The sequence below is a fragment of the Alosa pseudoharengus genome, unplaced genomic scaffold (genome assembly GCF_046254945.1).
Source record: "Alosa pseudoharengus isolate Yale_2024_CS ecotype anadromous, Long Island Sound unplaced genomic scaffold, YU_APseudo_1.1 YU_APseudo_1.1_scf_2, whole genome shotgun sequence".
Lineage (NCBI taxonomy): Eukaryota > Metazoa > Chordata > Actinopteri > Clupeiformes > Clupeidae > Alosa > Alosa pseudoharengus.
In genome coordinates, this window is record NW_027468663.1 from 15,368,185 (window position 1) to 15,393,389 (window position 25,205).

At 43.1% G+C, this 25,205-nt stretch overlaps 1 protein-coding gene across 3 annotated transcripts in view; it reads left to right on the forward strand.

The window, feature by feature from the left end:
• Positions 1-24,832, forward strand: part of zdhhc5a (zDHHC palmitoyltransferase 5a) — a 36,201-nt gene extending 11,369 nt beyond the window's left edge. For all 3 annotated transcript variants that reach the window (XM_076293913.1, XM_076293914.1, XM_076293912.1), the window contains 10 exons: positions 2,832-2,953; positions 3,176-3,333; positions 5,454-5,626; positions 6,019-6,121; positions 11,808-11,899; positions 11,987-12,113; positions 12,309-12,426; positions 14,930-15,042; positions 18,144-19,219; positions 22,827-24,832. In XM_076293913.1, the coding sequence (XP_076150028.1) occupies positions 2,832-2,953; positions 3,176-3,333; positions 5,454-5,626; positions 6,019-6,121; positions 11,808-11,899; positions 11,987-12,113; positions 12,309-12,426; positions 14,930-15,042; positions 18,144-19,219; positions 22,827-23,061 (2,317 nt within the window). In that variant the 3' untranslated portion in view covers positions 23,062-24,832. The remainder of the gene's footprint in view (positions 1-2,831; positions 2,954-3,175; positions 3,334-5,453; positions 5,627-6,018; positions 6,122-11,807; positions 11,900-11,986; positions 12,114-12,308; positions 12,427-14,929; positions 15,043-18,143; positions 19,220-22,826) is intronic.
• Positions 24,833-25,205: the final 373 nt, after the last annotated feature.

Consider the following 25,205-nt stretch of genomic DNA (forward strand, 5'->3'; position numbering starts at 1 on the left):
AGCACTTGAAAGTGAGATGGTAAAAACACAGGTAATTCTGGCTGTTGTTTAAAATTATGTCAATGCATAGGATAACATGTTTATTGCTGGTCATTGAATATTGGATTATGTTGGCCATGGGAGAAAATTGCTGACTTTTCTCAAAATTGTGCCTGGACTAAAGCAGCGATAGCCTGACACTACAAAATCTCATAAATTGCCTTGCCCCCATTAACAGGCACAACATAATTTTAAGTGGTGTTTATTTATTCTTGCTTTTCTTTAAATTTCTTTCTTTGTCTACCAGGAATCTAGTCTGGCTTGACTGACTTTTTTGAGTAGATTCCGCATCACTTGGTTAAAATACATCCATACAGCATATGTGTGTTGCACTTTAGCTACAAGCCGCAATAGACCACACAAATGCATGAACACATTTCCCAGTGCAACACACACACACACACAAACTAACTCTCTCTCATAACAGTAACTGCAGAGCCAGTCCCTAGTGCTCATGCAGGCACAATTTGACACTTTCCCATCTCTGTTTCTCTCTCCATTTGTTCCTGTTGATCTGTCACATCTCATTTATCCTCCAGATTAAGTGCTGAAAAAAGGAGGAAAATAGGCCAACATCTGTCACCGAAGCGGATAAAAAAAAATCTCATTCTCTGCCCTCCCTATTTTGCTTTCTCTGTATTGTCCACCTCTGTTGTCCATGGACTTTCTCTTTGCATTATGTTTTAGAATTACCAGTTTTTTGCAATCTGTTAACATACATAGTTTTTTCTTATAATGCTTCATTTTGCACGGATTTCCGTCAATTTGATTTTAGAAATGTCATATTTGAGATCGATGCAGATCCGATGAGAAAAAAAAATAGGAGGGGGGGGGGACTATCACCTTTTGCTTTCCCTTTTTTAAGGCAACTACAAATATTAGGTAAATGTTTAAAGACCTAATAGTGTTCTTGAGAACTTTCTGTCAGTGACCGCTCAAGAAGATAGCCTACGTCAGCCATGAGTTTCGCTTTGTTTATGTTGTAGCTACACACTTCTCGGGCGTTTGCTTAAAAAAACAACAACACGTATGGAGGACTATAACGGTCTAAAAGTTGGATTATAGTGACACAATCAAGACAGCTGATGAGGTTGGCCAATCCGTTTAACTTTTTTGGATATGATATTGTGAGCTCTGTGCGAATTCGGAGAAGAAGCGGCTGTGTTCTTTCCGTGCATCAATGTAGACAATTTCTTACTATCGCAAACTCTTGTCAGGGGAGGTCATTCATTTTGGGTGTCTCCTATGACTAGAACAGATAGCCTGCTATGCCACCCGATGTAGGCTACTATTATTGTTACAGTTTTTAATCAATGCAACTAACATTAGGCTATGTGTAAAGCGACGCAATATAAACCGTAGCCTATGCAATGTATTATCCCGTCTGTAATGACATGTACAACAATGTTTTTCACAATTTGCGACGGAAGGTTTTGACTGAGCGTGTTAACATAAAATAATAATAATATTGTCATCATCGCGAACTGTCGAGTAAGGGGGTCAGTCGTGTTTGTGACGCACAGACGGCCTTGTAGCCTATTTTGCTTAGGCCTCACTTTTAACGACAGTAGATTGTGAGTGTATGTTGACAAAAAATAACCATACAATTAAAATAGTCAACTTAAAACTTTGCTATAAAATATTATTAATTTATAGCACAAAACCATAACCAGTAGGCCTACCAGAACCTCGCATATTAGCGTCATGATTTGTGTGCGTCTATTTGGCAAGGCCACTAGCTGTCATGGATGCGTTGTTGCTAAAGGAAGGCAGGTGTCAAAAGTTAAAAAATAAATGGAAATATGAACAATATCTAGAATGTTCTGATTCGTTACTTTGATGAGGAAATGGGAAGTCTTGCAAACCAACTTGGTGTTGAATTGCATATTAACAAGAAAAAAATCTCCCCTTTAAACACTTTTGGCCTGAAGTAATTAAATAAGAGTGTGTTAAAGCCTTTCTACAATATTGCTGCAGTAGAAAAGAACAGCAATGGCTAATCAGCAATGGTCAGGGATGGTACTAAAATATATTTTTGTTCATCAGGAAGACTCAATCTCAATCAAGAACACTCTCAATTCGCCTTATTCACATGGCGGCCATTGGCGGTTAAAACGAGGCTACAGGGTACACAAACCATAGGATTGTTATGTTCTATGCATTCACCTGTAGGTGGCATTAATTATATAGTAAGTGTACCCTGTAGCCTCGTTTTGGTTTAAACAATGGCCGCCGTGTGAATTAGGCGAATACTCCCTTTACTTTGCTGTTTGCATCTTTTTGTACATTAAAAACCAATAGGTCGCGACGCAAAAGGGGTGCTATCTCTATAGGTAGATATGAACAACGTATGATTTATGGCCTGAAAAAAGTTCAGTCAAACGATTTTTTTTCACTTTAATCCCTGGGAATATAGCGCCTCTGTATTTGCGCCATGGTCTCCCCTCTCCCTTTGTGGTGAGTGTGAGGAGGTCTGGCGCTGGTTGGTGTTGGCCAACTAGTCTGTGCCCCCCAAGCTTTGCCCTCTGCCCAGAACAGAGCCGAAAAATGTGGGTCACGGGCCTGCTCCCATGTGACTGGCCCATTCCCTTAAACCGGTTGCCGAACTGTAACCTGGCTGCGTTAGAGGCCTCTCTCCCAAAGACAAACCTACCTGTCAGTCAGACTCTGGTTCAGCTGTTCATGTCATCATGAGCTGAGACCCAACAGGCTGATCTCTCTGTGTTGTGTGGAAAGGGCCATGCTTGTCAGTCTCAACTGCCCTCCCTTCCCTCTCTCTGTCTCCCGGGCAGGTGTCCATGGCTGTCGGAAAAGTTCTCTGTTGCAGTACCCATTTATAATGGAGTCATCTTCCTCTTTGTGCTGGCCAACTTCTGCATGGCCACCTTCATGGACCCTGGCATCTTTCCCAGAGGTAGTCAGTCGCAACTACTTGTTTATCTGTTAATTAGTTTTTTTCTGTGTACATTGTGAGTTTCTTTCTGGACTGGTTGAGATATATTGAAATATATTGAAATATATTTTGTCTTTTGTCTTTAGAGTGGAGTGATGTTTTGTCTGTAATGCGTTCTTCTCTTAATGTTCACATGGTCAGTGGGTGGAATAAGGGAAGAATGTGCTTTTTGTTTGTGTGTAGCGGAGGAGGACGAGGACAAGGAGGATGATTTCCGGGCTCCCCTCTACAAAACAGTTGAGATTCGGGGGATTCAGGTGCGCATGAAGTGGTGCTCCACCTGCCGTTTCTACAGGCCCCCACGCTGCTCTCATTGCTCCGTCTGTGACAACTGTGTGGAGGTAAACACACACACACAAACACAAACATGATGCTTTGAACCTGTGGCCAGCAGATTATCACACTCACAGGCACCCAGACTTGGATTTACTGCAATGGATTTAAAATACACGCACATATGCCACACTCTCACAGATAAGCACAAATGTGAGATATAAAATAGAGATAGATAGAATGATAGATATATCTATCTAGATCAGGGGTGGGCAACTAATTTCCCCAAGGGGCCACATGACAAACTGGGACTGTTGAGGAGGGCCGGACCCAAAATACCGAACTCAAGTCTGAACTCAATTCTGTCCAATCCTATTCTGTTCTTGTATAACATTAAGTAAATCATATGGTTTTGTTTACTACTCGTAAGAACAGATGAAAATGTGAGAGAGACAAAGGAAAAACAGCAATAGGCTATTTAATCTATGTCCAGTATTTAATCCTCATTCTCGAAAATGATTTTTTGACATTGACATTTTTTTTTCAGTTTTCAAAGACTGATATAAAAAAGTACTACAATATCTATATAATTAGGCTAGGCCATGAAAATGTGAAGGAGTCAGTACAACCATAGGCCTGTGCCACCATTTCATCAACACTCAGCAATATTTCATCATTAAATCATTACCATCATTAAATTAACTCTATGCAGAATTAGACTATGAAAATGTGGAGCAGACAATAGTAGGCTGTCATTAGTTAATCAACATGCACAAAGAAAACTATTTTAAAAATGTAGGCTATGTTTTTGCTTTAACTTTATGCAGAAAACTGTGATTGGTCAACTCGCCCTGTGTGTTGAGCCGGCTGCTTCAAGCAACCTGTAGTAGCATCATACTAGTTCGCTAACATAAGCTTTGCAAATAAACTCAGACATGTTTTGGTTACAATGACGGGGTTATCCGAATGTAAACTATCTATCTGCCAGTAACGTTTTGAAATTAACACTTCGTATCGCCAACAAACAGCAGGAGTTCGTTCTGACAACCTTTGCGGTGGTGAGCGACGCAGACATAAGACACAAAACTTTGAAAGGTTTACGCCGACTTAAAGGCAACTGCATTGTGTCGACGCAGAAGCATAAATTCTATTCACCAGCACATCAGTGAGGGTGTTTACATTGTATGCATCCATGCACAAATGTATGGGCGTACAAATAGCAATCGCTTTCAAAATAAAAGCAACGATATTGATTTGCGTGCATTATCTCTATGCTAGGCTCTTGACTATTGTTCTTTCACGGACCTTACGCGGGCCGGTCAGGGAAAGCCCACGGGCCGTATGTTGCCCATGTATGATCTAGATATATCTATCTAGATATATCTATCTAGATAGCATTAAACCTGAGTAAAAGTCTTTTTCTGGATTTTACCCCTCTGTGGTAAGTGAACAGCACACAGTGAGTAGTGAACACACACAAACCCATAGTGGGTAGCCACTTCTGTGATGCCCAGGGGGCAGTTGGGCGTTTGGTGTCTTACTCAAGGGATGTGGACATGGCAGAGCGGTGTTCCACCACTCCTCCACCCACATTTTCCCCACCAGTCAGGAATCGAACTAGCCACCCTCGGCCACAAGTCTGATTCCCTAAGCAGTAGGCCACGGCCATCCCAGAAAAGACAAACCGTCTCTTTCCACTCCCACTGCTTTTTGCACTCTCTCAGTCTTTCCGTTCCTCTCCTCTAGAATCAATCAGGCAGACCACAGAGTGCCATCTGACTTGAATTGATCACTTGAAATAATTTAGTCTCCCATCTGACATTCTAGTCACTTTGCCTTTTCTTCCTTGCATCAGCAGCACTTACCCTAACATAGCTAGGCATCGACCCTATACTGTACATCAACAGTCACACAAGCAGGGGCACACACAAGCAAGAGTTGTGTCTATTGCAGAGTCCCTCTGTAGTAAATATGTTATGTGGTGACGATATCAGGGAGGTTTCTTTTCGGACATGTTCTCAATGCAAGGTTGTTAGAGGCCCCTCAAAACAGGAAGTTGTTTTATGGCACATTCCTTTGGCAAAGTTCAGCTGCTCCTGCGTTCTTTGTCTGCCGTTTTCATGACCCTATTGTGAGGACATGATGGTAGGTAAGGCAAATAATTGCCGTGTGTGTGTGTTGTTTACAGGACTTTGACCACCACTGCCCATGGGTGAACAACTGCATTGGGCGCAGGAACTACCGCTATTTCTTCCTGTTCCTGCTGTCGCTTACCACACACATCATGGGCGTGTTTGGCTTCGGCCTGCTCTTCATCCTTTACCACACACAGGAGCTTGACCAAGCGCACTCCGCCGTCACGTATCCTTCCTGGGGCTTTGCCTCAAGCTGTGGGAGTGAGGGAAGGAGTGCTGGATCTGTGTTACTGTGAAAAAGAATGGCAGATGAATTTGGGCAGGAAGGGAGCATGAATGGTTTCTCGTGTGTGTGTGTGTGTGTGTGTGTGTGTGTGTGTGTGTGTGTGTGTGTGTGTGTGTGTGTGTGTGTGTGTGTGTGTGTGTGTGTGTGTGTGTGTGTGTGTGTGTGTGTGTGTGTGTGTGTGTGTGTGTGTGTGTGTGTGTGTGTGTGTGTGTGTGTGTGTGTAAGAGAGTGTGAGTGAGCTGGAGAGTTATGCTGTCATACTAACAGCAGGTGTGTATGTGTGCACGCATCCCACACTCACAGTTCTGTGTCCTTGACTCTTCCTGCTCCAGTATGGCAGTCATGTGTGTGGCAGGGCTGTTCTTCATCCCGGTGGCTGGCCTCACCGGCTTCCACATCGTACTGGTGGCACGGGGAAGGACCACAAATGAGCAGGTACATGCACGGGAGTCACTTGTTCGTAAAGAAAGGCATGTTCTTTTGTTTTGTTTTGTGCTTTCTTTGTGTTGTTTTTTCTTTTCTTTTCTTTTTCTGTTAAGAGAAGGTCAAGTCAACTTAGTGTGTCTTTATCCTACGGCTAGGGTTGTTTGTGAATCCATTAGAATATATAGCATAATATAACAAAGCTGTACAAACATTGAGGTTGAAGGGAATATTTTGTATTCATATTTTATGTGAATGGTTTAATGATTCAAGTCTTTATGACTTGAAGACTGTATAGTTCTTATGGTCATTTGTGATTGTGTACCCATGTGTACCCTGTGTGTGTGTCTTTGGTCTGTATGCAGTGTATCCATTGTTTATGCCTTTTGCCCATCACCAAGGTGTGAATGTTTGTAGAACAGCATGTGTCCAAGCCTCTGAAGGACTTCCCAGGAAAGGGGGTAGTTTTAATTAAAAGATAATAGAAGCTGACCAGACCTGATGAAGGCCTAATCCTCATCCTCCCTTTCTATTGCATATTCAAACTGGGTTGGACCTAGAGGTCACTCCTTCTTTGTGTGTAACTTTAAATATGGTCTCTGTTAGTCAGAGAAGTTAGAAGAGAATATTGAGAATCTGGTGAAACCCATGATGGGGTGACACAAACATGTACTTTTCTCCCTTGAGGGGCACTAGGCCCCTCATTGAAAAGAATAAAGCCTGGATACTGACTTGCATCGTCCTGATTGAGTCTCAAGAGAAATATGGTAGTAAAAAATATACCATCAGTTATGGAGGTTCCAACCGTGAGATAAAAACTTTGGATTTAAATTGGATTCAACGTTTTGCTGAAAGAGATCTTCAACATCGTGTTTTGACGGCACACTCTTAAGGTAAGGCAATTGATATTTTCTGGTGGTGAGATTGGGGAGTTGAGTCCTATATAGTTCTTGTCAGACTATCGGGCTCCAGCAGGGAGCTCTGTTGGGCGTTAGTAACAAGCTTGTTTTGTTCCTGTAAATGGCCCGTAAGTATCACTGAGAATACTTTCGTCTCTATGAGACTGGCGTTAGAACAATAGTTCTGGAAATAGCCATGTATGTTTTAGACAGAAACATATTCGGTCCTATGGACACAATCTGGAGCTTATCGGATTAGCTGCTAAGCTTTTCAGGGGTAGCCGGGGTTCTTGGCCAGTCCCCATTTTTACGGCTACATTGGGGGACTGCTTGCCTAGACTCTCACCTGAAAATGAAATTGCATAAGAGTGTTGCTGGTCATAACAGATGTATGAAACCATCTCTAGATTGTGTAACTAAGATCACAGTTTGAAGTAGCCTATAAAGATGTTGCACTGAAAGCGTAAGTTAATAGTTGGGGCGTCGAATGACGCTTTCCACCGTTTAAAGTAAAAACATTGGAGTGGATATGATACTGTGTTCTTCAAATTGATAAAATACAACTAATTTGAAATTGGATTGATAATACAACTTTTAAATTATGGAGACTTATGATGGATGATCAAACCAGGATTCATGTCGTAATAACCTTTTTCAAGTGTGCAAACATAGCATAACCTCAAGAGAGCATGGTTAGGCCTCTTTTAAGTACGCCTGAGCTAACTAGCTGCCGCTAGAGGCGCCTCGATGTCTTTGTGAGCTAATATGAGCTAACTGAAAAGGCTTGACTAAACTTCTTTTGTTCCGTTTTTTTAAGCAGGAAGTTCTTCCTGCAGCCCGTTTAAGTTGTTCCCCAGCTCCATGGAGCTGTGTGTGTCTTTGTGTGTCTTTGTGTGTCTACTAACGGTATGAATGCGCGTGTGGGCCGGCCCTGTGTGTGTGAAATTTGTTTATTTCTTTCTATGTGTCTGTTTCCATTTTTGTTTCAAGTCCTTATGTTTTGAAATGTATGGGTGAGGAATTGTTGCAAGTTTATAATCTTAGCAGGATCAAGGACTTAGTATCAAGTACCTTTTCTTTTCCTGTAACTTTTATTTCCCAGCTGAAATTGATTGCTGTTTATGATGTTTTAGGCCTACTTTATTTTAAGTCTTGAACTGTTGAAATTATGTTCTTTCTTTTGTCTGTTTTCTTGGGTCAAAAGTTTTCACACCTTTTGCTATCTTATCTCACTGCCTTTGTTTTAGCACCACTGTATTCTATAACCAACCCCCCAGCTTCTCCCCCATGGACACAAAGGAACTTCACTGGGGAGATATAAACCATTGTTGATTTCAACCATTTGTCTTTCTTTATTTTGTCTTCTGGGGTTTAACATGTTAAGACAGATTTTTATTTTTGCTTGTATGCCAATGGGAAATGTTTGCTACATGTTTACGCCTTGTTTGATGTGGGCAAATGTTCAATTGAATGGATTCATACCCACAACTTGAGTTTCTTTATGTTTGAAATGACTTTTATTTGGTTATAGTTAAGAAACTATAAAAAGGGGGAGATAGATGGTATTGACTTGAAATACTTTCTTATCTAAGTTTACTGGTTTTATTGCTCAAATTGTCATTTTGTTTTAAATGCCTAATGTTTTGTTTTACTGACCCTCAAGACCCATACTGTAGGTGTGACTGTCTCCAATTGAGAAACTGAAAACATTTGCATACTTTTGTTGACGTGTGAAACTGCAAGGCACTGCTTGACTCTGTAAGATTCTGTTGCTTTAAAGCACCTAGGCTGTACAGATGCTGGTAGTAACTAATATCATTTCTATACTTTCCTTGATTTGATTCTCTTTGACTTTGAATTTTATTTTTTGTTATTCTGTTGCACCTTTTATTTCTTTATGCTACGGTTTATTTCATTTGATTTCCTTTTCAGTTTGTCCTGACTAGGAATACTTGTTGCTCAGATGATATGGTTACAGATTTCCCAATTCCATTATAGGTGCTAAGATAACAGGAGGATAATTTTATATAATCCTCATTTGAGCCTTTTCTGGCTGTGTTGCTATTTTATTTTAATTTTATTTTTTCCTTGTTCTCATTGGTTTAATTTCTGATGGTCTGTTTGCTTGCCTTAACGGCTGATATATTTTAATTTCATTAGAAAACATATGGGTTGAATTTTCATTTTTATGTTGTTTGTTTGTTGTTTTGTAATGATTTAATTCATACATTTACAAGCTTTTCTCCTAGCCACCCATCACCGGATGATAGTTGATGTCTACAAACAGACCCTTACCATGTTGATGGTTTTTAACATTGGTGATGTGTGTAAATAGCCTGTTACATTACAGGTTGAGGACTTGAACCTTGTACTTCTCAAGAACACTGTTTATTAGATTTGGACGAGATGTTTTGTTACCCGTCATAAGAAATGTTTACATTATTACTAGGAATTCTGTTCTGAGGCATCACAAGCCTCAAAGTTCATGTACTGTATTGTTTGCGTGTTTGGAGGTATAACTGAGAGGTCAAGACAGACCTGACTGCAGCTGACGTCATCTTTGAAAAATGTTGAACTCCACTGAATAATAAATTCCTTATTAGTACTGGAATGACAGCTTAAACCTTTTGCTCCAAAGCTACATGTATTTGCAAGATCTGTTTACAGACTCAGACAGTCGCAGACCCAGAAACATCCTAACGACGCATATCTCACTTCCCCCGCTGGCTTCAGAAGTGTGACGAGACACAACTTATCGAAAGGGGGAAAGCAACCCCTGGAGACCCCAGCAGACTTCAGTGTTCCTGGGAGAGCAGCATTTGGAAGTCCTGTGTAACGTCCCACAAAAGGACCTTAGTCAGAACATCACGAGAAAGATTGGTAGAATAGTGGACCTGCTGTGGGCAGAATAACCCCCAAAAACAGCAAGGATCCGAAGGTTCCAGGTAGTCGACCCTGACCTTCAGACTAGAGAATTTTTATTTTGTTGGTATACTTTAACTGGAGAAGGAAACATTGAAGAAAAAGAAGAGGAACACAGGGTGTGGGGGAACGCCCCCTATTAATAGAGCCAAGCGCCGCCCTAAGCACATTTTGCACACACATACACATACTAAACATTGTGCACCACACGAAGAATGGAAACTGGCTTTGGTTGCATTTTCTTAGCTGTTTCTATGATAGACGATGTCAGTCTTTCTACTGTTGTTATTTTTATCTGTAACCTCCTTCCACACCCTAAAAGTCCTCTGTTGTTAATAAGCTGATTCATAATTTATGTAAGCAAGTTTAGATGTTCAAGTCTTTAAGGACTTGAAAAGGGGGAATTGAAGGGAATATTTTGTATTCATATTTTATGTGAATGGTTTAATGATTCAAGTCTTTATGACTTGAAGACTGTATAGTTCTTATGGTCATTTGTGATTGTGTACCCATGTGTACCCTGTGTGTGTGTCTTTGGTCTGTATGCAGTGTATCCATTGTTTATGCCTTTTGCCCATCACCAAGGTGTGAATGTTTGTAGAACAGCATGTGTCCAAGCCTCTGAAGGACTTCCCAGGAAAGGGGGTAGTTTTAATTAAAAGATAATAGAAGCTGACCAGACCTGATGAAGGCCTAATCCTCATCCTCCCTTTCTATTGCATATTCAAACTGGGTTGGACCTAGAGGTCACTCCTTCTTTGTGTGTAACTTTAAATATGGTCTCTGTTAGTCAGAGAAGTTAGAAGAGAATATTGAGAATCTGGTGAAACCCATGATGGGGTGACACAAACATGTACTTTTCTCCCTTGAGGGGCACTAGGCCCCTCATTGAAAAGAATAAAGCCTGGATACTGACTTGCATCGTCCTGATTGAGTCTCAAGAGAAATATGGTAGTAAAAAATATACCATCAAGGTCAATGGTGACATTACTTTGGTCGGACACGTTTAGCATGTGGTTCTAGGCAGCCTGGGATGGGCCTGTGTGACTGTTTTCCTGTATTAACTTGCCACACGGTGTAATAGGGTGTTGCGAGCCATGTGTTCCACAGGGTCCTCCGACACACTTTCTGTGTCACCACTCCTACATGTCCTGCCCAGCTGGACGTCTGCATCTCACGACTGCCCTGGCTCTCTGCCCTGGCACGTCTGCGCCGTCACTGTTTGTGGTGTTGTGTTAGAATGTCTGATCTTGTTTGTGTGAGAGTGTGTGTGTGTGTGTGTTTCTGTGGGGCGAAATGTTAATCTTCCTAGAACAGATTTATAATCCGGGAAAAATATGAGGCCTCACACCAAGCGGCGTGCTCTAGGATAAACAGACAGGGATTGTGATCTAATAAAAGACGAGGTCATCATCTTCTCCTATGCTGTTTTGATGGGTTTCTCTCCCTAACCCATCATCAGTAGTAACATGTTCAGTGGTAAACATGCTTTTTACCCACTGGGATACTTAACCGCTTATCCCAAAATACAAAGATCTCACACAGGATGGTAGTTTCATGGTTTGTTTTTCATTTTGCTATTTGATTATTTCGTTTGTGATATTATTTTACTTTAATTTCTTCTGTTGCTTTCTTTTTTTTTATCTGAGTTTCATTTCTATTTTTACCTCAGTATTTTTGCATTACAATAAAAGTGTATGAAGTGTTTTGTTATTAGTGTATTATTAATGAATACTATGAGTACTATGCACTACTGTGCTCCCATCAGATCTCCCAAAGCAATCCAGCTTACTCACACACTCCCTCCCTCTTTCTCTCCCCCTCTCCCTCTTTCTCTCCCCCACTCCCCCTCTCTTCCTCCGTGTCTGTCCCTGTAGGTAACTGGGAAGTTTAGAGGGGGTGTAAACCCTTTCACTAACGGCTGCTGGAGGAACGTTTCACATGTGCTCTGCAGCTCCCAGGCCCCAAGGTTGGTTGTCACACACACACACACACACGACACATGACACACATCCATGTTCGATCTGTGTTTATTGCTGCCTTTCCTTCTCCTCAGGTACCTGGGCAGGAAGAGAAAGTCTCTGGCAGTAGCTGTACAACCTCCCTTCCTCCGGCCACAGCTCTCGGACTCGCAGCTCACTGCCAAGGTGCTCGATAATGGTATCTTAGGCGACATGCACCGGGTAAGGAGCCTCAAGTACCCTGTGTATAGCTGAGTAAAGTCCATTAGAGAACCTGGATCAGGTCTCTGCCAAACCACAATTTTCTTCTCTTTCTCTCCCTCCCTCCCTCTCTCTCTCTCTCTCACTCTCTCTCTCTCTCTCTCCCCCTCTCTCTGTGTCTGTCTGTCTCACTCTCTCTGTTTGTTTTTCTCTCAGTCTAAGAGTAGTTTGGAGATGATGGAGAGTCAGTCAGCTGATGCTGAGCCACCACCTCCCCCCAAACCAGAGCTACGCTACCCTGGTCTCTCCAGAGGGCCCGGTAGCCACAGTGAAGGTACACACACACACACACACACACAACACACATACCGTAAAACTTCAAATAATCGCTGAGTCCCTAAGAGACGCCTGTCTCTTTTAAACGCCTGGCGTGGCTACAGGTTTGGGTTAAAGGCCGGTCTCCAGTAGAGGCCTGGTCTGTTTTTTAGTTTCGGGTTGTATTTAATCTTTTAAAACCCGTCAGATCGTCTGTTTAAAGATTCGCAATGACACGAAACCGTTACAGAAAGGAGGTTACAGCAGTGTGAATTAGATGTTGCACGTCGTTGCAAGCCGTCGCAAAGCATTCACCTTGTCTGGTCACAGTTGCAAGGTTTTAGAATGTTGCATCAAGTTGCTGCTCATCTCGTCGCGAATCTTGGGTGTGATTTGGGCTTAAGTATGGCGCAGACTCCGCACGTGATTATGGCATTAAAAGACTTCGGTGAAAAGCTAGAGTTCCAAATTGTATAGCTTTTTTTTCAATATGAACTATGCCTATATGTCCGACTTTCATCGTTCAATTCATCCCTTGTGTTTAAAATTTGCGGAAAGGCCGATGGTAAGCATGTTTTTATGCTGGCAACAAAACCAGAACGGTTCGTGAACGTTATTCTTTATTCTAAATGCCATGGCGATACAGAGAAAGAAGTCAGAAAAGGAATTTACCTTAGACTAGGCCAGGGGTCGGCAATTACGTTTGGACCCGGGCCAATTTTTTTTCAGACAATGGCATCGCGGGCCATAGCTTTTGTAATGGGGGGGGGGGGGGGGGTGTTATAGGCCTACTATTTAAATTATTAATTATTATATTATATTAAAATAAACATCATCTAACTTTTAAAATGCATTTAATTTAATTCCATTAAAAACGTTTATTTGCTTATGTGCGCTGTTTTTATGCCGCCTGCTGCATCTCCTGTCGTCTCTCATGAAACAGGCGACTTGCCTAGCAACTTGCCGTAACTAATGTGTAGGCTACAAATATTATTCTTTTGGATGACGTGTAAATGATTAGCTGAACATTGCTATATGCTAGTTATCGATGCAAAATGTCGTTGTCAAAAGCCTTGAAAAGAAAAATTGATTCAGAATGCAGGACCTACAAAGAAGAATGGAAGCAGAGGTATGTGTTGAGCCTGCCTGCATTTCTTAATGCCAAGCCTATTAATTTAACGTAACAGGCTATTTTTGACCTTGCCCACTGGAAGAGGGAGACAGGACACTGTTGTTGTTTTTTTGCACAAGATTACGCGCACTCGCGTGCCAATACCGTTCCGACCTGTGCGTCATGGATAACTGCAAGGATGTTCCACCTGTTTTGTCACTTTAGTAGGACTATCATCTATACCTCAATAAATGTTTTGAAATTGATGGGATTGCTGTAGGCCTTTTTTTCTTTTTAAAAACATGGGGTTAAAAAAAAAATTCATTCAACAGCAAATTAACGTCATCTCGCGGGCCAGATAGAATAGATGGCGGGCCAAAATTGGCCCGCGGGCCACTATTTGCCGACCCCTGGACTAGGCTATATCAGAGCCTGTCTACGGACATTCTCTGGCTATATACTGAAATAGGTTAATGATGTAAAGTCAAGTGCGGGACTGGTGTGTGCACGCAGTTTTTATTGATGAGTCGGAGTGGCAAGTGCTGCGCATAGATGCAGTGGAATGTGGCTGCCCAGGGCATTATAAAACTTCTCACTCTTAGACCTACTCATGGCGTATTTAGCTGTCTATATTCGAATCATATGCTGGGGGAGAAATCGTCGGACATCCATGATTATTTTGTTATTCAGCACCCCTGGTCAAAAATATGTTCCCGCGCGCCTGGAAGTATGATTTGAATGTAGACTGTTGGCAAATACAAAACGGGAGAAACAATATGGTTCATGCTCTCTCATGCTGTTTCATTCGTGCCGAAAAGGAGGGAGAATTAAACATTAAGCACGTTCCACTTTTGCATAAATAATTCCTGAACGGTTTTGGTCAGGGCTGATAATGCAACTGTATTTGACAAAGGACCGATATAGGCTATTTGCTAGTGACAAAATATGAGCTTTCAGTGTGATACGATCTCTTTGTAAATTACGTAATTAAAACGTGTTTCATCTGTTCTGGCTATCCATGCTATTTGGATCTTACTGTATCTCACTCAATGAACAACATCTCAACACTAAATGAATGATGATCTGTAATTGTCATCAGATAGCCTAGTCATATAGGTAGACATTCAGTGTGTTTGAAATAATTAATTCGATAATATTTTCCATCTTTGCAGAGGAAAAGTTTTGTGTAAATGGAATTAAAGGCCTGTCTCATATAGACGCCTGTCTCTAATACTAGCCGGTGCAGTTTGGCAATTTGGGAAAATAAAAGCCCGGGCTATTATTTGGAGTTTTACGGTATGCACATGTGCATTCACACATTGTATGTAAAGCCTTTAAGTGACTCTTCAGCGTGGTGGCGTCACTCCCACCCTGCAGCATACTGACTGTGCTCTCTCTGCTCTGTCCACAGAGAGCAGCCTGTTGAATAAAGCTCCCCCCACGCCAACCATGTACAAGTACAGACCTGCCTACAGCAGCCCAGGAAAGAACCACACCGCCCTCACCCACGCCTATGCCAACCAGGTACGCTTGCTCCGCTGCACAGCGAGCACTGAATCTGACAAGGGAGGAGTGAGCTGTGTTCATGTCTGTGCATAACATGTTTTTATATGTGTAAGTAAATATTCTGTGTATTTCCATTGCCATACTTGACTGAGCCATTTCTGTCCTGACCAGTGTTGCCACAGTTACCTTGAAAAAGTAATCTGATTACTGATTACTGATTACTCCTTTAAAAAGTAACTTAGTTACTTTACTGATTACTTGATTTTAAAAGTAACTAAGTTAGATTACAAGTTACTTTATTAGTTACTTTCAGCAGCTGCCGACAACACCCCCAATAAAAATGATAACGGTTTTGTCAATACTCAATATAGGAAGTGCATTTTAACAGCAATGTATAGTAGACATCCAAACCTAACCTACTTAGATACTGAAATTCAGATGTTTGTTCAATAATGTCTAAGTACACCAAATAAGGAAGGCCTATTGATAGAAACTGTTATAGTAAAATATGTAGATTTTTTTTCATGTAGCCTTGGCAACTAGCCAACTTGTAGCCTAGCCTATAGGCCTGAATAATATGCAAATGAAATTACACTTGTTAAACTCACCTCAACAAGTCTTTTGCAATCATTTAACCCGCCGTGAGCAATGCTAAAGTTGCTGTTACAAACAGTGCAGTGTGCAAGATTATCATTATGTTTTAATCTTTTGAGACAATTGGGTACACTTTTGTGTAGTCTGATGTGAAATGGGTCTTAAATCTTCCTTTTTGAGGGGCACTGACGCTGCCATGACGCTTCTGTTCCTAGATACACTGAACTGATTAATTATGTTTGGGAGAAAAGAGATATAAGCACTTACACTGAAAACGGATTGGTTGATTTAGCAAAACAGACCAGGATGCTCTCTGTCTTGGATGCGCTTCAGGCACAAACGCACCCCTCCTCTCTCTCTCCCTCTCCGTTGTGTGCGCATTAAGCTATGCACACGCGATTTGAAGCAAAGATTCTAGAATCTTTGATTTGAAGTCCGGTCTGGCTTGCGTGCTCTTGTTCGCTCTAGGTTCCGGGAGATTTTATGTAATTTGCGGGCGTCAGGAAGCCGCTATCAATATGTGGGAGACTCCCAAAACTTCGGGAGACTTGGGATGTCTAGCTAGACAGCACTTTGTCGCCAGCACAGAATGTACAATGTACCTTAATGTTGTCATGTTTAACTGACACAAACTCAAAGTAATCACTGATGAAATGTGCATCTCTCTCTCTCCCTCCATTGTTGTTTACGTTTGTGTCGCTGTGTCGTGAATTGTCCTCATGCTGAAAACGTGAGCATAGCCTCTACATGACATTAATACCCAAGACAAGAAGAAAGCAAAGAATATATCTTTTTATTAAGGAACATGACAAAAATAGTAACGCACAGTAACTTAGATAAGTAACTTTAATCTGATTACTGGTTTGTAAATAGTAGCGCGTTAGATTACTCGTTACTGAAAAAAGTAACGCGTTACTGGCATCACTGGTCCTGACTGCATGTGCATGCAATTCTTGAATTTAATTTCTTAACTTTTTATTAATTTCATTCCAGTGCATCTACCATTCATTTAATTTCTTTTTAATTCTCTTTTTTTGATCACTCAGTGGCTTTCAGTTGATCAGTATCAGTAAGTTGTCATTGGACTCATTTTAGTTTTTTTGTCATTTTCTGTGTTGTCTCCTTATTAGCTTGTGTGTGTCTAAGTGTGTCAGTGTGTGTACAGTGTGTGTCTTTTCCTCAGTAGCATTTCATGTAGCTTTTAAGTAAATCTGCTCTGTGAAAAGACAGTAACTGATATGTACTAGGAAGTGGTGCCATTCTGGTTAATGTTTTCAAATCCATCAGAAATTGATTTTGGGAAAATATTGTCAATTTCAATTCTCCTGTCTCAGTTTCTGATGCGATTACTTCTCCACCTTCTCAAGGGGAACTGTTTTGTAGGGCTATTCCATCAGAATAACAGTAGAATTTCATGACATTTTGACTCCTACCACATTATTTTCTCTCTCTCTGATTTCCACTGCTTCTCAGCCTGCTCATAGCTGTGCCTCCCTCTTAGCTTTTATCACGTCCACCCACCCACACGCCACCCTGCTGTAGTGAATCTGCTTTCACCACTCCCCAGTAGACACTGCAGATGCCAGCCTCCGCGTGTGCTGCCTAGGCCCCCTTTTACTCTCTCTCCTCCCAGCACAGCAGATCTGTCAGTCACCCTAAAGAGATTACATTTTTCCTTTTGCTCATATTAACTTTAATGGTTTCAGTCTGGTGCGTGTGTGTCTGTGTGTGTGGGGTGTGGTGGAGGATGGGTACTTCCATGCCATTACCTCTTATTGTTTGAGTGATAACACATGGTGACCCCAGGCCATCTGTCCACTTGGGAAAAGTTGAAGAGGGAGGGGATGGGATTGGGTGGGTACACTAGGTATTATGGCAGACACTCGCTAAGCTAGCGGATGGGCAGGTTGTTTGTGCTGCCTACCACTGGATTACAGGAGCATAATACCAATGCACTGCTGCAGCGCTTACGCCTCCGGGTGCCTCTGGAGGGGGGGGGGGGGCTGTTTCTGCTGCACCACAGGAGGATTAAGTGAGCGGCTCAGGGCCATCTAGTCTGGCCCAACATGTGTGCCACGTGGCCACCAGCTACACAGGTTACACAGTAATTATCCTTTGCTAGTGTTGTGTCTGAAGTGTTCCCGGCAGGGAAATTAAAAAATGTTCACATGAGCGTTTCACATAATCCCTGCCCCTCTCGGCGTAATCATCATTATGGCCTTTCATGTTTAGAACGACTCCTGATACCCTTCCCCTGTCATTGTGCTCCAGAAACCCTCTGTAGTGTACGCCTAGACTGCCCTGCTGTTTCTTCTGGCCACTTTGCTGTCAATGGGGAGGGATGGGTCATCCTGGTGTGGGTTCGAGGCTTCAAAGCGCTGTGCTGTATCTGCACTTGTTAATGTTGTTACAGCTTCTACATTAGGAAGGTGTGTGTTAATTTTGCGCTAATTTTGTCTCTGTTATGTTTATTCCCCTCTCTGTCTTTCTGCTTGTCTGTCTGTCTCTTCCTCTCCATCTTTCAGATGAGTCGTGGGGACAGTCTGAAGGAGTCATCTTCCCTGTTGCAGTCGAGCCAGCAGCCGGGCTACCGCTCCGAGCCCAGCCTGGACGGTGGGGTAGGGGAGCGGGGCGGATGCTCTGAGAGGTCAGTGGGCTCTGGTGGGGGGGCAGCGGGCCCGGGCATCCCTGGGTACTCCCTTGGCGGGCGCTCGTACCCCTCGTTCTCGGACGCCACGGCACTGTCGGTTGGCGGCGGCGGGCCTTCTCGCTCTTCGTCCAGCGTGCGCTCGGGCCAGGCGGGCGCCGGCGTGGCCTCCGAGGCCACCACCTCCGCCAGCTACAAGAGCCTGGCCAATCAGACGCCACCGGTGCCGCTCAACGGCAGCCTGTCGTACGATAGCCTCCTCACGCCCTCTGAGAGCCCTGACCTGGAACCGAGCAGCACGGCGCCGGCCAGCTCGGCCGCCGCGTCGGAGCTGTCGCCGGGCCGCCCACGCACACCCGTGGCCCTGGGCTACAGCTCGCCGTACCTGTCGGCGCAGATCGCACAGCAGCGGGAGGTGGAGCTGCACCAGCCGTCGGGGCTGCTGGGCTCTCCGCACCGCGCCGCCTACCTGCGCGCTGCCGCTTCCTCCTCTTCCTCCAGCAGTCCCCCGCCTCACGCCCCCCTGTCCCTGGACCCGCACCCCCACCACCACGCTCACCACCACCACCACTCGCACCACCACCCCCCGTCTGCGGCCCTGCCGTCTTCCACCTCCTCCAACGCTGCCTCATCAGCCTCCTCGTCAGCTGGCCCTCACCACCACCACCACCACCACCACCACCACCATCACGGCCAGCGCGCGCCCCGCTTCTCACGCCCCCCGCTGCTGTCTGATTCGGGCCCTCCCCCCGCCTACCCCTACCGCACACGCTCCACCGAGGCCCCCCCCAGCACCCACCCACCCCGCTCGCCTCACCCCCCGCCGCTGGGCAAGTCCCTGTCCTACTCCAGCGCGGCGGCCGCTGAAATGCAGTACCGCATGGTGCGCAAGGCCTCTGCCTCGGCTGGCGGTGTCGGGGCCGGAGGCGGCATGGGGGGCATCCAGGCTCCGAAGTGAGTAATCACAGCAACCAGTGCTCAACCCCGACCCCACCCCCACCCACCCACCCAACCCCGACCCACCTCTCTCTTACACACAGAGCACCCACCCCCTCCTACCCCTCTCCCCCGTCTGCAGAACGCCTCTCTTCTCCGTTGAAAGCCCGCTGCCTCCTCTTCCTCCTCCTTCCGCCTTCCTTCTCTTCCCACTACTACTACTACTACTGCTACTACTACCTACCTCCTCCCAGACTCCTGTGAGTTGTTTTGATTTCATCTCTTCTCCACTGCTTGATCCACCTGTTTGTTTGTTTGTTTGTTTTCTGATTGCATTTCAATTGATTTCACCTGACTGCCTCAGTTCTGCCCTCTGCTGTCTGTACTGGATGTAGCTGCATCGTGTATTAAACTCCTCTGTTTTTTTGTTTTTTTATTTTTTTATTTTTTTATTTATTTATGTATTTATTTATTTTTTAACTCGGAAGAGATTTGTCAAGAGTATTTAGTCAGCTTACCCCCATTGAAGCAAATTTGAGGGCAGGTAGCATTGTCCTGGTCCCTCAACGAGCTGAGTGGGGAATTGACCGATCCCAAGCCCCGTCCCCCTTTACTATGTCACAATGAGGACTTCGGAGGACCTCGTTCAACCTCGGTCAATTTTCTAGTGTCATTCTGTATGGCAATGCGCCGGTTATGCTATGCTTCTTTAATTAAATAACTAAAGAGCTCAAAAAGGTTCAAATAATATATTAATAATACAAATATATAAAAAAAAAATGCCTGGGGTAGGCTACTTGTAGAAGTGACATCCGATACCCTGACCATGTGAAACGTTAACCACACATAACTTTGCATTGAGCCTATAGGATAGGCTGCTACTTTTCAGTAAAGAAATCTGAAGTTGTACGAAAATGTTCCCTTTATTTGTGTTCATAACTACACACAAAAACTGTTGAAATGACAATGGACAACATAAGCCTACGCAAAAAATTACACTTAACCTACCTTGCAGAAACTGAACTCGCACTCTCATGGCACATACGATTGGAATCTGACGCGCTAACAAATAGGCCTAGGCTACACCTTCAATTACGTATCTCTTCATCACACAACAAGAATAGCCTACTTTAAGCTTTTAGGCACAGGCTACCTTGCCATGTTTAACATGGGATAGAAGACTGTTCACAGAAAAAAGCTAACGATAGTTTTTTCCACCAACGCAACCAACTGCGTTGTATTATCTTGATGGCTGAACGAGAGATAATGTCTTCTAAAGATCAAATCATATGCCGATTCAAAACTATTCCTTGCTGTATAGGCTATGCAGTCTCGAAATCACCAATATTAGGCCTACTACATTGCCCACATTTAAATTAAGTATAAGCGGGCACTGATGGAGTCTAGTGCAAGACATCACATCTGCAATGTTGCTCTTGATAGCGTCTGCCTGCCATGCAGATAATTATGTCGTGTGTGGTATGGGTTTAAACTCGGATAGAGTGGTTTATTTTCAATACACTTGTATATCATGTTTATTTCAACTCTTCCGTCTAAAGCAGCCATTCAAAATAATAAGTATCGGCCTACCGAAGCGAGGCTATCTCTCCACCTCCCCAACATGAGCTGCTTAACAGGCTAGCCACTCTCCCAAGTTGCATGGGAACTTGGATCTGAGCAGCACTTGGTTCCGTCTTCAATTAATCCTTGAAATATGGTTAGATTTTGTTATGGACACGTCAACACCATATATTCGCACAGACCTGTTTATTGAATCGGAGTCACATCTGCAGCAAAAAAGGTAAACTACCTGCTCGTGATAACATGTTAATTGTTTATCCCCAGTTTTGCATCCCATGAAGATCCGTGACACCGGATTGATTTGTCCTCAATTTGTGGTGTTCCAACTTGTTGATAACAGCGGACATTGTGAATGTGTCCTTCCGCATACTGAAGGCCTTTCTGGCCTCTGTTTTTTGAATATATCAATATCACTTGACGCCCAGAAATCCAGCATACACTGTTTCAACTCAGCTAAATGGGGGTGCTGCGTCCCCATGTTGGAACACGTGTTCTCACACTTTCCTGCAAACTTGTCCGACAGCAACAGTAACTATGGGACTGACAATGGGAGGTGGGGCTTGGGATTGGTCAATTGCCATAAGACTTCATGTCACCATAACCTAACAAACCAGTGCTGGAAAGAAATCTGTTAAAGCAGAGTATCATGTTCAAATTGGTGAACAATAAGTGTTATCGCAAAATGAATTGTTCATATGGAAACTTACCATTGGAATGTGTTTGCGTTCACAGACGTATTCAGATTTGCCAGTGAACAAATTATTGAACAAATTACTGACTCGTGATCTCAGGACAAATTTCATTCAGTCATACATTCACCTGTTTACTGTATATGCTTGGTCATTGCCTTTGTGGGAATGTTGCTTTCTGTGCTACATCTGTAAATAATTGAATGTGTTCATGTAGAGCATGGTGTGGTGGGCTAGTTTCCTAGATCAGATAACTCGTCGACTGGGAATCAGGGGCTGTATTCACAAAGAATTTTAAGGCTAAAAGTAGCTCCTAGGTGGCGAATTTAGGAGCAACTCCTAAAAATAATGGGCGTGTCACTCCTAACTTTAGGACTCCTATTTTTTTTTCACTAAAAGTAATTCACGAAGCATTTTAGACCTAAAAGTAGCACCTAAGTCTGGGACAGCTTAAAAGAAGTCGAGAGGACTCCTAACTCACTAAGACCTATTCACAAACAGCTTTTTGTGGTATTTCATGTTGCGTTGTTTTGAAATGCGTCGCCTATGCGGCAACAGGAGCTTATCGCGAGGGAACAATTTTGCACTCATAAAAGGGATGCAATTACGCCACCAACAACAACCAAAACTACTCATTGTTAACATGTAAATTAAATGTAACGTTTCATTGTGAATCAAATTAAAATATTCTCCTCTTTGCAAACGTAGGCATAGCCTATGGTGACAGATTAATTTAATAATGTTGCAAAGATACTGCATCAATCCGTAGGCCTATGTTTCATTAGGCTACTAGGCTATTTGTTTTGCCTTACTCTTTATTCATTTAGGCTAGGCCTTTTTATTCAGTTATTCATCATCTTCCGTCCTTCGCACTACTTGTGTAGCGCACGCATTCTCAGACCTGTCACCTGTCACTCATCATCGTAAGGGAGGTGTTTTGGAATCATTCCCGCGTTACAATCATCAGCCAGTCAAGGTGGTCACTTCAGGGAAGCTCGTGCATGAGTAATGACGTCATCCATAGCAACGAAGACTCACTCTTAGTTTAGGAGTTGTCATTTTTCCTTACTAAGAGTAGGTCTGAAAGGCTTTGTGAATAACTTTTAAGAGAAAACTCCTAGCTAAAATCTTTTAGTGCGATTTAGGAGTACTCCTAGTGGTAAGATGAAAGGCTTTGTGAATACGGCCCCTGAGCTATAATTTGACAAAAAGGCTTTATCTCAATATGGGAAAGTTGTCCTTAGTGTGTTTTATCCAGTGTGTTCTTTTAGGATGCTGTTGCTGTTTTTGAATTTATCTGGATGTCTCTCACAGTCTCCAGCTCACTTATTATTTATTTCCATGTGCTTTCCTAGGGACGAAATTCAAATGAAGTCCTACAGCCGAACTAATGGCCAGCCCAAATCATCCCTCTCCCAATCACCTGCCTCTTCGACCCCCTCCTCACCCTCCCATCCAATCAGTGTCTCCACCCGCCCTGGACAGGCCTATCCCAGCACAGCTGCCACTCAGAGTCCCGCCCACAAGCCCGGGGGCGGGGTAAAGAAAGTGACTGGTGTTGGTGGAACCACTTATGAGATTTCAGTCTGAGTGACTTGAGTGACTATGTTCCTCAGCCAGCATCAAGAACAGACTCCCTGGAGCTGCTGGAACTGTAGTGGAACTCTAATGTTAGGGGAGGGGTGGGACACAAGGATGACAGTTGGTGGACAAAAATAACCACACTTCTAGAGGAGGCCATAACTTCTCTGAATGACTTCTATCACCCTCCTCCAATCTCCCAACCCCTTCCCCAAATCCCTCACGCTGCTGTGGACTCGATCTCACCTTTCCAATGTTGTTTTCCAAAGGAGGACTTTCCACAACCAAAATGGCTGGGTTTTGCCAGCTCAGACTGTCAGCTGGAGTGTAATAATGACTAATGTTTGATGCGCCGACACTGGGAGCCAATCACAGATCGTTAGAGGCGGGTCTCCTTCATCTGTCCTCCAATGAGGTGTGACTGCTTTGACTGGGTTGCCTTTCTTAAACATTCTACAAGAAACAAAAAAACAAGAAGATTCCTTTAATATGTGTAAAATGACTCCTCGTCTGGTCTGTACAAAAATAATTGGTTTGGGGAGGGGTTGTTGTTTTTTGCTCCCTTGGTTTTCCACCAGTTACATGGGGACTTACTGGCATGCTATAGCCATTTAGGACCACTGTGATACTGGCTACTTGCCATGATGCCTCTGTGTATTGACCAATCAGTAGTGGATGAACAGAAGAGCAAGGGCACACTATTTGCATTGAGCTTTGAGATGGAACAGCCAATGTCTGCTAGTGTTTTTTGGGGCAGTTGCCTGGTGAATCAAGGAGAAATATCTTTTTATTTTATTTAATTTTTAAATGTTATTTTATATGAATTTATATAAAGCTATTGATAAGATCAATATTTCCTCTTTTTTTTTTACAATGGCTGATATGAGATTTTAATCAGCACAGGATTTTTTAGCTAATCAAAAAAAAAAAAAAAAAAAACTGTTTAAAGTACAGACCTTTGTTTAATGGACTGGACCTTTCTGTCATTTACAGAAGGTGAGCATGTTGCCTCAATCTAACAAAGGGTTTGAACACAGATCTAGATTTCAGCCAATGGGGAGGATTTCACCCTGGTGATTGATATGTAGCATTTTCATGCATTTGATACAGAAACCCATGCTGATGTTGGGTTGTATTTCCTGGATTCGGTTGTATACGTTTTGGTCTGCGCCTTGAAAGTATGCAACTTGTCTTTTCCCCTTCCCTCATTTTGCTTTTTTATCTGCTGTCTCTCCTGTTGCCTTGTAGTCTTACTAGTCAGTTGGTATTCAGCAGCTTACTACACATGCTTGCATCGCCAAGCCATAGAGAGACAAGAGAACCATATTAGCCAGTCCTGATTGGTTATGGTTAGACCACTGTAAAATACATTCTCATTTGGACTTTGAGAATACATTCTCAAACGGACTTTGAAATCAGTTTGAGGGAGTAGTTTTCTTTTTTTAATTTAAGCTCTTTTTTATTTTCTCAGTGATTTGCAGGCATTACGCAGGGCGCTATAGATCTATCCACCAATCGATAGAAAATACAGGATTTGGCGTCCACAAAGTTGGACCTTGTGCACATTGCCCCTTGAGATATCCAGGTGTTTGGACAGGTAATATGTGGCCAGTGGATGCACCTGCCAGACAAGATGGTGAAGAGAGTAGTCAGCAGGAAGGCAGGAACATGGCAAATATGGGAGGGAAGTATACTGTATAGCTCAGTGTGGGTGGATGTGTGTGTATGTGCGTGTGTGGTTGAGAATTGGTAATAAAAAATACTGTTTATAAAATGTTAATTGTTGCCTTTTGACTTGGTTATTGTCAAGAAATTCCATTGTCATTGCACAGACTTGACTATTTATGGGGGGTTTTTCTTTGCCTCACTATGCCAGTAGGCCGTTAGATCAATTCAAAAAGGTGGGTGACTTGTTTGTAGAATTACTAGTAGAAGACTAGTTATTTTGAAATTCAGTTTCAGTTCTATCCAGCGGTTTTCAGTGTCATATTTGACCTCTGACCTTACAAAATGTTGATGGAACCAGTAACTGCATCACAGCTCACTATGGTCACAATCCAGAGTTGCTTCAGTCTTTTATAAACATGTTCTCCTGCCACAGTATTTTAGAGTCTGTATTTCACACAACAGAAAGTCTGTGGTAAAACATCCTT